Below are 14,335 nucleotides of genomic sequence, written 5' to 3' on the forward strand. Positions count from 1 at the left end.
AAAGCCCCAGTGTGCAGAGCCTGGTGTGCAGAGCTCTGGTGTGCAAAGCTCAGTGTGCAAAGCCCCAGTGTGCAGAGCCTGGTGTGCAGAGCCCTGGTGTGCAAAGCCTCCTGAGATTTAGAACCACTGAGCCCGGTGTGCACCCGGTGTGAGGAGCCCCAGTGTGCGGGGGCCTGAGGACCGGCGGGAGCTGTCTCCCTGAGGCCACACGAAGGCCAAGACCAACACCTAGGGTGTGGGGTCTGTATCACGTCCTGGCACCTGCAGGAGTGGGTGGCCGTTCATCCCGAGAGGAGCCCGCGCGGTAGGGGCGGGCGGGGACGCTCACCTCCCTCCCGACACACAATCACCACTTCTGTCCGTGTGTTCGTGGGGAGAACTTTAAGAGCTGCTCTGTGCAACCCCCAAGGAAACGGTGCGGCCACCGTGCCGTGGGGTGGGGCCCCCACATTCGCCCGCTCGCTGAAGTTCGTGTCCCCGGACCAGCGTCTCCCCACCCCCACCGCCCTCAGCGCAGGCAGCGCCCGCTCTGCTCTCCGTCCCGACGAGCTCCGCCTCCGTAGACCCACATACGGGCACCGTCGTGCGCTGTTTGTCTCTCTCCGCGCGACTCAGGTCCGTCCGTGTCGTCGCAAGCGCCGGCAGTTCGTCTGTCTCACGGCTGAGTCACGCCCCATGGTCCACACTCGCCACATCCCCCTACCCGCTTGTCCCTCGGTGGACGCTGGGGTTGCGTCCGTGTCTCGGCTGCGTGAATGATGCTGCCAAGACCACGGGGGCGCAGAGAACCCTCCGTAGCCCGCTCGCACTTCCTTTAGGTCCATCCCTGAAGCGGGTCGTAGGGTAGTTCTGTTTTGACCTTCGTGAGGACCCCACACACTGTTCTCCAGAGCCGCTGCACCAGTGTGCGTGCCCACCAACAGCGCATGAGGGTTCCCCTTTCTCCGCATCCTCGTCTACACCTGTTGTTGCCTGAGTTGCTGACTTTCGCCATTCTGACAGGTGGGAGGTGCTATCTAACCGTGGTTTTGATTTGTATTTTCTGATGATGAGTGGTGCTGAGCATCTTTCGTGTGTCTGCTGGCCATCTGTGTCTTCTTTGGGTGCAGGGGGTGCAGGGGGGATGCATGTGGGTGCAGCAGGACCCCTACCTCACACGACACACAGAATGACCCGAAGGGGTCCCGGGCCCATAGACAAGCACCAAGGTTTTATCGCCCTTAGGGAAAAACGCAGGTGTCCTCGTGACGTTGGGGTAGGCTAGGCCTTCTCAGATATGACACCTAAAAACGCAAGCGAACAAACACAAAAACGGACAAATTGGGCTTTATCAAAATTAGATTTTTGTGCCTCAAGGACACCGGTTAAAATTCAACCCATAGAATGGGAGAGAACTGCTCACAAATCATATATTCGATAAGAGACTTTTCTCCAGAACATACAGGTAACTCCTGCGACTCAATAATTTCAAAAGGCCCCCCAATTTAAGGACGGGCAAAGGATCTGAACAGACATTTCTCCAAGGAAAACATACAAATGGCCGAAAAGCACACGGACATCATGAGCCGTCAGGGAAATGCAAATCGAAACCACAAAGAGCCGCCCTTCACATACATTAGGGTGACTTTTAATGCATTTTTAGGAGACAGAAAGTAGCAAGGGTTGACAAGGAGGCAGAGGGCGGGAGCCCGGGGCGCTGCTGGCGGGGGCGGAGGGCACTGCGGTCACCCGGGAAGACGGGCTGGCGGCTCCTCCGGAGGCCGGTCCGCGAGCCCCGGCAATTCCGCTCCCGGGAGTGCGCTCCCAAATGCTCCTTGACGGTGACTGGATGAACCAAGCGTCGCGTGTCCGTGCGGTGGACCCCCTGTGCAGCTGTGAAAGGGGACAGAGTGCCGACAGGTGCCACACCTTGTAGGGCTCCATGTGCCTGACATGTCCGGAGAGGGCGGGTCTGCGGGGACAGAGGAGGCACATTACTGGTTGCTGGGGGGCGGGGGGGGGGGGGGAGTGGCAGCTAACGGGCGCAGGGTTTGTTCGGGGGCGTCCTAAAATTAAGTGTGGGGACGCCTGCACACGTCTGTGAACACTGAAAACGCACTGACACGTGTCCTTTGTGTGGCGTGTGAATCACGTGTCACTGAAGCCGGTACAGTTTTCCAAACCGGAGATGCCAGCGATGGGGTGTGCGGTCGGAACCCCGGAGGGACGGAGGAGGAAGTCCCCGCTGTGAGGCGTCCTGGGAACGAGGGGGTGCCAGCCAGGACCTGGGGCAGGGGCAGGGTGGGTCGGAGGGCGGATGAAAGCCAAAGGCGGGACAGGTAGGCGGAGGGCAGAGACCGTCGTCCAGGAGGGTGGGAGGCGTGGGGCGCAGCTGCCCTCAAGGAGGGGGGCACTCAGTGCCCGGGGCGCCGGTCTCTGCCGGCTGGTCAGCTGGTGCCCTGGCAGCCTCCGAGAGGCACAGTGCACAAGAGTGCGGAGGCCAGGTGTGCCTGTGTGAAGGAGGAGAGACGGGGCTCTGACAGTCACATGGCAGGCAGGACGCGTCAGAGACTGAGCACACGGGGTCGGGAGCCGGCTGCGTCATGGAGCTGGCTCGCGGTTACACCGTGCGCCCCCCGCGAGCTCCGGGTGCCAGCCATGCCCGGGCCTCCCGCCTGCAGCCAGATGCTCCCGGTTCCAGATGTCCAGTGAGCCGGGGCTCTGGGCCGCCGCTGGGGTCGGGCCGCCTGGGGAGGGGGAACCACACAGGCTCTGGGTGAGACAAAGCAGGGGCCAAGCCCCAGCCGCCATTTCACAGGCCTTAGCCTCAGGTCCCCACGCGTAAAGTGGGGACCCGGTGTGCACATAAAGGGGACAGTGCCCAGCACATCATGGGCGCTCTGTAAACAGTAGGTGCATAACCCCCGCCCCTGGGCTGAGTGCTCCTTGTGAATCTATATTTACTGTCAGGGTCCGGCTGCACACGGCCCCTGTGCAACAATCTAAGTTGCGGGTAACCACAGGACACCCAACCCAGCTGATTATTGACTTAATTCGCTGAGAACAGAGTACAGCTTCAGGCGTGGCATGATCCAGGACCCAGGATCCAGGCTCTGCTTTATCTCTCCCCTCAGTTCCACTTCTCATATGGCTTCGTGCCAAGGCAGACACTCCCCTCAAGGTCATCGGATGGTTACAGAGTCACGGGTCCTGATTCTCACATCTGAAGAAAGAAAAAGACTGGGCTGGAGGCAAAAATCTCCTCCAGCTGGAAGCCCAGGCAACTGGCTCCTTAAGTGGAATTGACTCTCAGGGGTTAGGGGACCCACGCCTGAACCAATCACCGTGGGGGGGGCGGGACATGCCCATGTGCGGGGCCAATCAGGGCCTACCCTTGAAAGGCGCTAGGACCTGAAACTTGGCTCCTGTGGCCTGGGAAAGTGGGGAGCAGTTCTAGGAAGACAGCGTGACCTGTGGCCCGAGCCTGAAACGGCTGCAGGGTGGGCGCTGGGTCCAGGCTGAGAGGCCCAGGGAGCCGTGGGGACCCCAGCCTGGCAGGACAACGTGGGGCGTGGGGCGCTGCCGACAGAGGAGATGCTGGAGGAAGGAGGCAGGCAGGCTGCCCCGGGGGGTGTGTGAGAGGCGCTCCCTTCCCGGAAGGTGTGCAAGCCCCTTGGGACGACCCCTGGGTGTGTGTGTGTGGGGGGGGGGGTTCTAGCTCTGGCCCGGAGCATGTCACTTTGTGACCGCGTGACCCCAGCCTCCAACTGGGCACCTTCGGTATTCCCCAGCCCCCACCGCCCCCCAAATCAGGGCCCGCTGTGTGACCTGGGGCGAGTCACTTAAGCTCTCTGAGCCTCGGTGTTCTTCCCTGTGACGTGGGAATGGTAGGAGACCCTCCACCGGGACACGTGGGGACTCAAACTACAGGGAACACAGCAGTCGCCCAGAAATGACTTGGCGCTGGGACCGTTGGAGGGGGGCTCCTGGGGGCACCTGTGTCCTGTCACCACGTGAAAGCTTTGAGGGGGGCCCCAGATGGCCATCAGCGTCCCCCTCGCCCTCAGCTCTGAGCTACTTTGTCTCTGGCTCACCTTCAGCACAGCTGGCCCACGGGGACCCCGGAGGACCCAGCTCACGGGGTCTGAAGAGCGGCTCGGCCCAGGGGCGCAGGGAAAGGGGTTCCAGACTCCTGCCCGTGGCTCCTGGCAGGTTTGCCCATGCCTGACACCCTGGACGGCCAGAGTGACTGTCCCGGGGCATCGCCCGGCCCGAGGCTCCCACGAGGCCGGAGAAGGGCCTCGGGGCCTGAAGGCCGGACGGCTCCCGGGAGGCAGGCGGTGGAGGCCCGCGGCCACCAGCCCGGTGGGTGGGGCTGGCGGTCCTGAGAGCAGCCGAGCCTGACGGAACAGACGGGCCGTGCCCTCCCAGGAGAGGGGTCACGTCCAACACCTCCCCCGTGGGGGATGGGGCAGGGCGGGGTGATTTCCAAGAAGGGCCTGGGCTGCAGACGAAGCTGAGGGTTGTTGTCTTAAAAGGAAGAGCCCAAGCCCTGCTGGCCGGGGGCCCCGATTTCATCATTTCCATCAGCCGGGCCCCTACCCTGCCCATCTTGGCTCAGCCTCCCCGCCTGGGCCTCGGCGTCGGCCGGTTCCCAACCAACTTGCGCACGAGAGGTTCCAGTCCCGCTGCCTGGGTTTGAATCCGGATTCTGTGGCTCGCTTGCCGTGTGACCTCGGGGTGTCACTGGACCTCTCTGGGCCCCGCTTTCTTCATGCGTGAAATGAACATGTCAGTAACAGCAGCTGCTTCGGAGGACGTGGCGGAAGGGTTCGCGCCGCTGCAGGGGAGAGGCTCAGTCCCTGTGACCTTATGTCGATTAGCCTGGTTGTCTCAGCAACCCACTCGCCCTGCCCGGGCCTCGGTTTGCCTCCTATGAAACGGGTACGAACAGAAGTGTAGTCCTCAGAAAAGAGCACGGACTTTGGGGTCGGACCCAACCATTCCCCAATCCTGAGTCCTTCATCCAATGGTTCAGGGGCCTTGGGAAAGCCACTTAGACTCTCTTAGCTCAGTTTTCTGCCTCCACGAAACGGGTATATTGGCACGCTGGGTGGCATTGTTCCCAGAATTTAAGGAAAAGCTCCGAGGAGGGCAGAGCCGGGTGAGCGGGGCAGAGCTTGAGGGCGGCTCCACTCTACCTGGCCGCAGTGGGGTCCCTCCCCGCCTCCAGGACCCGCTCCCACCCTCGTCCGGCCATCTGCCCTCCCACCCCTCCATGCCTCCCCTGACGCGCTCCCTCTGCCATATGCTCACCCAGCCCTCGCCCCCCTATTTGTTTTCTGTGTTACGTCACAAATCCTCACAAACTTAGTGGCTTAAAACCACACACCTTCATTGCCTCGCTGTCTCCGTGGGTCAAGAGGCTGGCACACTGTGGCTCGTCCTGGCTCAAAGTCTCGCAGGGGGTCGGCCAGCAGCACCCCCGGCCGGAGGCTCAGCGAGGAAAGCGTCTTCGGGGTGTTTGCAGAATTCATTCCTCGTGGTTGCGGGACTGTGGTTCCCATTTTCTTGCTGGCTGTCAGCTGGGGTCTGCTCAGCTCCTAGAGATCGCCCTGGGTCCTTGCCCCGCGGCCCGCTTCCTGGGCCCCTCGCACTTCCAAGCTCTCTATGCTTTAAGCCTCAGACTTCAGGAAGGGCCCAGTTCCTTTTGAGGGCTTGCCTGATTAGGTCAGGCCCACCCACAGTCAAGGGGAAGGGAATTACGCAGGGTGTGCATACTAGGGGGCAGGAATCTTGGGAGGCATCCTAGCACCCCACCCATCTCCTCCTTTGGCTCTTGGGAGCCCCAGGAGGAAGCCTCTTTCTTCTCATCCTCCAGCAGGTAAGAAACTGGGGCCCCAGGTCACCTAGCAAATGACTAGAGAAGAAACAACTGGGGACCGGCCTCAGGTGTTTACGGCCTCCTTTTGTCCATGAGGGGACTGATGTATTCTCTACAGCCTTGTGGGGTCGAGCAGAGTCCAAAGGTGGGAGTTACAGGAGCAGAATTTAACTCAAAGGAAGAACATTCTAGTAACCGAAGGGACTGCTTTGGTGGTGGTGAGCTCCCCGTCATCAGAGGTGTGTGAGCAGAGGCCCTGCCAGGAAGCCTGGGAAGGGGATGCTCACGTCTCCTGGTGCGGTCACCCAGCACCTCTGTCAGCTCGGTCTCTGGATATACCTTCCTGCCAGCGGGGACCATCGTCCTCTGGAGAACGCCGAGCCCGCAGGTGATCAGACACGGACGGGACGCAGCTCCGGACTCCGTTGCCTCCGTGACTAGGTCAGGGATGGACAGGAGAGCCCCCAGGGCCAATGAGATGCACTGAGACTTCTGCAGGGCTGCTGGGGACTCGCCCTGGAGCACGGTGCCTGGCTCTGCTGGTGGCCGTCATGCAGCCAGCACCAGGGGAACACAATCCACACGGGCCGGAGGACATTCGGAGTCCCTGGATCGGGCCATACCTGATGCCAGCCCACCGCGTCAATTCCCTTTTGTTGAGGCCAGTTGGAGCGGGGCTTTCTGTCGCTGACCCTGAAGGACCGGGAGCTGAGGAATCATCTTGTCCCTCCAGGTGTCCTGCCTTCTTGCACCCCCTTCCTGCAGCCCCTGCCCTGGTGGTCGGAGCCCCTCTCGAATGCCACCCACTCAGGAAGGCCCTCCAATCCCCGGGTCCTGGAGTGGCCCCCTGCCAGGCCCCCAAGTTTCCTTCCCCCCGGGAAGGGTAAGGTCGCCCTCTCAGAGGGACTGGCTTCCTCTAAGTGTGGTGGATGCCAAGGGGAGGGGACGGCAGACAGATGCTCCCAGGCCACTGACCCCCGGCCACCCCACCCTCTGAGTCACCCACTGATGTGGCCTGATGAGTCTTATCACAGGCCGAGGTGTGGCCCGGGATGGTCTTTGAGGTCCCCAAGTGACATAAGCTATGACCTCACCCCATGTGAAGCCCAGGCCTGGACGAGGGTCAGGGGACGGGGTAGAGCCTGCCCGGCGTTTGGACAGCTCGGCCCGAGGACCAGGGCCCGGGGCAACCCCGTCCGGCTCTCTGCAGAGCTAGAGGCACGGCAGGGGGTGCCCCGGGATGGAGGGGGAGGGGAGGCAGACCCCGGCCCAGCCCAGGTCCGGCCCGGATGCGCTCAATTCCATTCCAATCGTGGGTGGTAACGCCGTGTGACGCCCAGCGTGCTCCAGCCCTGGGGAGATGAGACACTGTCCCTCTCCGCAAGGGGCTGCCGCCTGGAGCCGGGTCAGGCATGACCTAGATGGTGGTCGTATCATAACTGCACCCCAGAGGCAAGGTCACTGTTTACAGCAAGAACCCTCGTCCGCAGGTGCAGGACCCGGAGCCCCACGGGAAGTATCCCCCTTTGCCCAAGGATGTGAGGGTGTCCCCCAGAAGGCACTTGTCACGAGCTCATAGATAGGGCAGAGCGCAGGGCCAGGACCACCCTCCGGCTGGCTTCTGCGGCCGTGACGCCAGTCCCCCCCCCCACACCAGCGCTGACCTGGGGACAACGCCTCAGTCCCTGAGCTACGTTTTCTTAGACGGTCCCACGGCAGCATCTGTGGCCCTTGCTACACGGTTCCCAGGGCCCTCAGTCCCCACAGACCCTCTCCCCTCTTCTAGAACCTTCTTGCCCTGCTGTCTTGTGTGCCCCAAACTACATGGGCTGAGCCCAGCCCGTTCACGGAACAAGGGTTCGTGGATCTCTTTGCCTGTGGCCGTGTGGCACCTGCGGAGGCCTGGCGTGGGGCACGTGTGCTCATGAGTGGGCGGGTGAGGCGGTTCCCACCAACCTCAGGATCTCAGCCCCTGCTCCCGACTTAGCTTCTACAACTTTCTGCCAAGCGCAGGCCCCAGTGCTGAAGGAGTGGCAAACCCCCAGGAGAATGCAGGTCACGCCTGCTGGCCAATGGAGCGTCTCGCGGGATCCCTGAGCTGTGTTGGCCCGGGTCCCCACCGAGGAATACTGCACGAGGAGCCACACAGGCCCCACCGCGGAGCGTGCTGTCAGGACGTCGGCAGCATCTTCTTTCTGAGGCTCCCCGGGGGGCCCTTCTCTCCTCGACGGTGAGAAACAATAGGCTGCCTGGGATAATGGGCTCGTTTCCATCACATGGACATCACGTTTCCCTCTTTGCCCTGGCTACCAGGAAGCTCGGAGACAAATTTATGGGCATGCGCTAAAAATATCCTCTTGTGGTAATAACAGTTTGCATATTACCCTCATTTCTGGCTTCCCATTATGTGTCTTCCCTCCCCCCCCCCTTTTATTTGCTTTGCTTTGTTTCTCTTTTCTCTTTTTTTATCTTGTTCTTGCTCACGAAGAGCCTTAAACATGGGAGCGGTGAGGGGGAGCAAATGCACACGAATGGATGACACATTTATGCCAACAAAATAGTGCCCAGCATTTGTGGGCGGTGTCGGAGAGCGGATGACAGTGGCGGACCAGAGAGGGCCTGGCCGGGTGCCCGGGGACACCCGCAGAGCCCAGTCGTGAAGGCTGGACCGTGGACAATCTGCCTCCCGTTCCCTGTAGGTCCTGACAGCGGAGCCTCTGCTTTCCTTAAAGCGCCACCCTTCGAGGAACGCGCACCCACGGGAGGGCAGGGCTCCGGGAGAGGCTCAGATGCCCCGGAAGGGGCCCCATAGCCTCCCTGGCCCCAAGCTCCTGGTGGGGGGGGGGGGGGGGGGGGCTCCTGGTTGGCTGGGCGGGAGGCAGGAAGGAGCACGAGCAGCAGGGGGCGCTGTTCCCACTGTCTCCCAGGCAGTGCCTCCTGACATCTGGAAACAGATTCCAGCAGAGGTCTGGGCCTGGGGCCAACCCGTGCTCGCTGCAGCCCGCGTGAGCCCAGCCTGCCCACGCCAGGGGCGCACAAAGGCGACCCCAGGAACCACACCCCACCGTCCAAGTGGAGGAGGGAAGCTCGTATGTTTCCTTTCACTCGGGGCCTCGGTTTCCTGCTCCGTGCTAGGAGTTAACACCCCTTTGCCAGGCGGTTGTAAAAGTCATAGGTGACCGTTGGGGGCAGTGCGGTCTGGACGGAAGAGCTCGGACTGGCAGAAAGACCCAGACTGGAGTCCCAGCCTGCCACATGCCGTGACCTGCGCCTTCCGGAGCCTGCTAGGCACCGTGAAAATTGAGCCAAACAACGTATGCAGAGCCCCCAGGGCCCAGGAGCAGCAGTAGCTATGGAGGGCCGTATAGCCCGGTCTGTAGCAGCAGCCAGCCCTGGGGGAGCCTCAGTTTCCCCACCTGTAGACAAAAATGGTGAGAAGAAGTGAGCTCTTGGCCCTTCCTGAGGTCTCTGCTCTTCTGGGCCCTGTAGAATCCGGGCACCAGAAAGCACTGCCCTGAGGGATGGGCATCTGCAGCATGATGGGACCCCTACGAAGGGTCTGCTCTGGGTCACGATGCCCCCATTGGGCGGGCCACTCCCTCTACCACTGAGGCCTGAGCCCGTCCGGCAGGAGATGCAAACCAGGAGCCCAGTCCCGGAGTCCCCAACCCCTGGCGTTCAGGGTCATTCCAGGAAAGGTCCTGAAATTCTCCGAGTCTTCAAAGAAAAAGACATTTCCGGTTTTGGGGAGGCAAAAGCACATGTCCCTGTTGCCCCTTTGAGAAGAGGAAGCCCCAGCCTCCCTTCACACCCCACCGCCCTGTTGTCGTCCATGCTCGTGGCCACTGCCTCTCGGGACCCCACGGTGCTCACGGCCGGGGGCCCCCCAGCGCCTGCCCCGCGTCCCTCCCCCACTCCTCCTTCCTCTGGGCCAGCGGTTCCCACCCTGGGTGTCCGTAAACTTGGGTGAGAACCGACATCTCTGTGGTCACCAACACCCCTCCCTGAAGGGCAGCGTTTCTTTCCGTGGCGAGGTAGGCTCGAGCCACGGAGCCGCCTGTGACCGTGGCCGAGAGAAGCCACAGGTATTTCCATGACCACCGTGGCTGCTGCGGGCACCCCAAGCGTCCCTTCTGCTCCGCGCTGCTTGCGGATCTCGGCTGGGAACCCCGCCCCTGGCCAGACGCTGTTATTTAACACGTTCACAAAGAGGCCCGTGTGTCCATCACAGGCTTATTTCTGTTGCTCTATTTTGATCTCTGCGTTTGGGCAGCTCCTTTCCGTTGCGATGCTGCCCAGTGTGTCTCATGCGTTTACAAAAGCGTCCTTCCGAGAGACGGCCTGCCTCCCCAGGCTTCAGCAGGTGCCCGGCGGGGCTCACGACACAAACAGGGTGAGGATCTCCGGCCCCAGGGCTGGCGCGCGGGCGTTTTTTCTCTGATCGATGCGCCGCCACTCCGACTGATTGGCTTTTGCTTCTGGAGCCTCGGCTCCACGACGTGGTGACCAGCTCCTGGTTTGCCGCCTACCAGAGGAGAGTCCCGTAGCCCAAGCCCTCCGTGGGCTTCTCCCGGCAATCCTGTGAGCTAGCAAAGTGCTCTTCCTTCCCCTCTGGTGGAGGGGGAAACTGAGGCACAGAGCTGTGGACGACTGCCAGGGTCACAGAGCGCTGAGGGCTGGAACCCCCAGACAGGCAGAACTGGGTCAGGCGTGTCAGTAAGAGGTCGCGCCCTCCAAGCTCTGAGGAGGGAAGTCCGGGCCTAGGGCGGTGCTTCCTGAAGGTTTGTCCCTGGTGGAGGTGGGGAGCCGGGCCGGGGTGACATCTGCTGGACCTCCAAGCTGGACTTGGGGCAAGGGGTGGGGGGGGGACGCGCTGGGGAGGAGGGGCAGGGAGATCCGGGCTTGTCAATTTCCACGGGGAGAGGAATCCTGGGCACGGACAGGGACGCGGCTGGCACCGGGACTCTGGGAGCCTCCGAGACAGGCCTGTGCCCTGGTGGCTCCTCCCGCCCGCGGCCCCGCCCCTCAGGCCCCCCAGCAAACCCATCGCCCGCGTTTCCGAGGCCAGGCCGGCCGGCTGGGTCTAGGCCCCGGAAGGCCAGGCCGGGCGGGGGCCGGCGGGGCCCGGGGCGGGGCTGGCCGAGGGGCCGGGCCGTCCCTTCCAGCGAGGGCGGGCCGCGCGCGCCTTTAAGTGCGGCGGGGCCCCGGGCGCGCAGCGTCGGCCCAGAAGGAGCGGGCGCCTCTGCGGTCCCCGCCCCCGCGTGCCCCAGCGGTCCCGCTGCCCGCCCGCCGGAGCCGCCGGCGCATGTGGCGGCGCGCCCTTCCCCGTCCCCTCCGCAGGCGGCCGCAGCCCGGCCCCAGCACCGCCTCGGCGCCCCCGCTGGTCCCCGGCCCGTCCCCCGCGCTGCTGCGGCCGGACGCCGGCCCGGCCGCGATGCAGGCGCGCGCGCTGCTCCTGGCCGCGCTGGCCGCGCTGGCGCTGGCCCGGGAGCCCCCGGCCGCGTCGTGCCCCGCGCGCTGCGACGTGTCCCGGTGCCCGAGTCCCCGCTGTCCGGGCGGCTACGTGCCCGACCAGTGCAACTGCTGCCTGGTGTGCGCCGCCAGCGAGGGCGAGCCGTGCGGCCGCCCCCTCGACTCGCCGTGCGGGGAGAGCCTGGAGTGCGCGCGCGGCGTGTGCCGCTGCCGTTGGGCGCACGCCGTGTGCGGCACCGACGGGCACACCTACGCCAGCGTGTGCGCGCTGCAGGCGGCCAGCCGGCGCGCGCTGCAGCTCTCCGGGACGCCCGTGCGCCAGCTGCAGAAGGGCGCCTGCCCGTCGGGTAAGCGAGGGGGGCGCGGGGTGGAAGGGGAGGCCCCTTCCGGGGAAACTGAGGCGCGGAGCTTGGAGGAGCCCGGAGGTCTGCCCAGGCTGGGCATCGTGGGCAGGCCCTTTGGAAATCATCTAGCCAGACCCCTGGTCTTCCAGGTGGGGAAACTGAGGCCCAGGGTCACAGAAGTGGTTTAAAGGGGAAAGCCGGTGCTCTCCTGACCACCAAGGGGTCTGGTCTCATCAACACGTACCTGTCTTGCGTATCCTTTCCGCGGGTCCCGTATTCCGCTCTGCTCCGCCCCCGGGGGTGTTGGGTGGAAGGCAGTCTTTCCTGGTCTTACATCTCACCCAGTCCGGATGTTCTCTTGAGCGACATCCAGCGTTCTCTTTCTTTTGAGCTGGTCTTAGAGTGCCGGTCTCCAGAGGGCTGTTGGGAATGGTGATGGAGCATGTGGGGTCTCTGCGCGGCTCGGGGCCTCCTGGGACAGGCTGCTGAGGCAGGAAATTCCTCTGTCCCTCCAAACCCCAGGACGACCTCCCCCCACCCGGAGCTGGCCCAGGGCTGCTTCTTGCCACACAGCTGGACCCTGTGCGTGGAAGAAAATGCTAGAAAACCCTGCCGTCCCTTTATCTGTTTGGGGCACGTCCTAGGAAGGCGTTGGTCCAATAGGTACTTGGGGTCGCGGTGTGCTGGGCGCTGAGCCCCAAGGTCAGGGGGATGAGTCAAGCCCTGTGTGGGCCCTCGTTTCATAGACTCAGGGCGGGAGACGCTAACCTCGAGGACAGGCTTGTGGCCCTGGGAGCCCCGTGGGGAGTATATCACCTGCAGCACTTCAGGGATGAGAAGCATCCAAACTGAATCTCACGCCAGGGACGGATGTTCCAGGGAAGGGCTCTCCAGGAACAGGGAGTAGTGCGCACGCGAGCGTGTGTGTGTGTGTGTGTGTGTGTGTGTGACACCCAGGGCTGGCCGGTCGGCAGGGATGGGTGACGAGTGGCCATAAGTGTCGTGCCAATGGCTTGGACTCCATCTTGCAGGCCGGACTTCCCCAGTTGATGCCTGAGTCTGTCAGAAGTTCCGGGGACACCTGCGGTCAGACGCCCCCTCCCCACACACCACACACACACAAAAATAATAAAACCCAGCGTTTCCCAAGAAGGTGTCAGCAGAACACATATGACCTCCTGGCACACGGGGGTTCCGAGGAACCCAGTCCGGGAAACACTAGATAGGCCCAAGTGTGATTGTTTGGGGGCGCCAGTGAAGGGCTTGGAGGGAGGTGAGGGTGACATGGTCAGGCTTGTGTTTAGATGGTGCCCAGGAGAGTGAGGGATGAGAGCCCGGTGCCGGGCAAAGTCCCAGAGACGGGTGGTGGGTATTTAGACACTGCCCCCTCGCGGGTGGCCCATCCGCCCTGGGGCTTGGGACTGGCGGGCCCATCTCAGGCCACGCCGATGCCTCTGAGACACAGGGGGCTCGGGGTGGGGCTGGAGCCTTCCCACTACGGCGTGGTTGTGTCCACGGCCCCCCCCAACCCTGACTCCCGCATGTGGGGGGCGCTCTTAGAATAAGGCTCCAGGGCTGGGGGCAGGGAAGGCAGGGAGCTTGGAGGCCGTCTGAGCATTTGGAAACCCTCATTTCTTGACTGATCGAGTCCACGTTTGTAAAGTACCTTCCCTGTGTGTCCAGCTGGCCCCCGGCTGGTGGCAAGGGCGCTGGGATGGGGCCGACCCTGTCCACGCCCTGCCCTGGAGACACCTGAGGGTCGGGGAGACACGTGGGAGGGTGAGAAGAGGACAAGAGCCTGATGGCAGACAGGTGCACAGGTCGCTCGGTGCACAGGGGGCGGCTGCCAGCGCGGGGGTCACGGGCTGGGGCGCCACTGCGTGGCCTCAGGCAGCTTGCTTACTGCCCGCCTTCCCGTCTGATGACAGGCTGACGGTAGCAGCGGCCGGGGAGAGCGGGGGCGGGGACTGACGGCCGAGGGGCGTGGGCACGTGCCCCTCATGGGTAATCCGCAGACCGTGTGTCAGTTCCCGTGTTACTGTCGCTGCCAGGACTCCTGCCCCCACCCCCGTCTCTGTTTCATGCGGGGAGTCAGCTTCTGTGCCGAGCCGTGGTCGGTGAGCGGGAGCTCTCCCAGCAAAGGAGGGGGCGGCGGGAGGGACGCAGCACGGCAGAGGCAGAGGGCAAGGTCCCCCGGACACGGGACCCTGTGGGCCTCGGGGTGGGGGGAGCGGGGGCCTTAAAGAGACGGGTGGGGAGGGCGCGGGGCTGGGGTCCGTGACCACCGTTCGCGCAGTGTGGCCCCGCCCTCACTCCAGGCCCTTGTGCCATCATCGTCCCCCCAGGTGCAGGGACCTCAGACACCCAGGTTTCTGCCGGCTACGCGTGCAGAATCCTGTCCTTGCGGAATCCCTGCTGCGCCGGGGTCTCGGGCCAGCGCCGTCGCATCGGGCCTCGCCAGTCTGGCCCTTCAGGCACCGCAGAGGCGCTCAGCGAGGCAGGGAGAGGTCGAGGGGGTCTGAGGCCACTTGTTCGGGCCTCGGCTCTGGCTGGCTTGGAAAGCGGCACCGTCGTGGGTCCCAGGCTTCGCTCTGCAGGCAGGGGACCGCAGGGCCCCGGGGGCCTGCAGTCAGGTCAGCTCCACTGGGCTCGGCCG

General features: G+C 63.7%; 1 protein-coding gene and 1 long non-coding RNA gene across 4 annotated transcripts in view; one reads left to right on the forward strand and one right to left on the reverse strand.

Annotated features, from left to right (window-relative positions):
- Nucleotides 1–1,605: 1,605 nt before the first annotated feature.
- LOC125159218 (uncharacterized) lies at nt 1,606–12,067 on the reverse strand. 2 transcript variants are annotated; one of them, XR_007149730.1, is made up of 3 exons: nt 5,372–8,779; nt 4,074–4,912; nt 1,606–3,202 (listed from the first exon to the last, which is right to left on the reverse strand). It is a non-coding gene; the product is annotated as an uncharacterized LOC125159218 (long non-coding RNA). The 2 variants fall into 2 exon arrangements; XR_007149729.1 differs by lacking the exons at nt 4,074–4,912; nt 5,372–8,779 and adding an exon at nt 11,924–12,067.
- Nucleotides 11,052–14,335, forward strand: part of HTRA3 (HtrA serine peptidase 3) — a 29,751-nt gene continuing 26,467 nt past the window's right edge. The window contains exon 1 of one of the 2 annotated variants that reach the window (XM_047847296.1): nt 11,052–11,682. In XM_047847296.1, the coding sequence (XP_047703252.1) occupies nt 11,169–11,682 (514 nt within the window). In that variant the 5' untranslated portion in view covers nt 11,052–11,168. The remainder of the gene's footprint in view (nt 11,683–14,335) is intronic. The other variant, XM_047847295.1, reaches the window with a different exon arrangement.

Source organism: Prionailurus viverrinus, unplaced genomic scaffold (assembly GCF_022837055.1).
Source record: "Prionailurus viverrinus isolate Anna unplaced genomic scaffold, UM_Priviv_1.0 scaffold_45, whole genome shotgun sequence".
Lineage (NCBI taxonomy): Eukaryota > Metazoa > Chordata > Mammalia > Carnivora > Felidae > Prionailurus > Prionailurus viverrinus.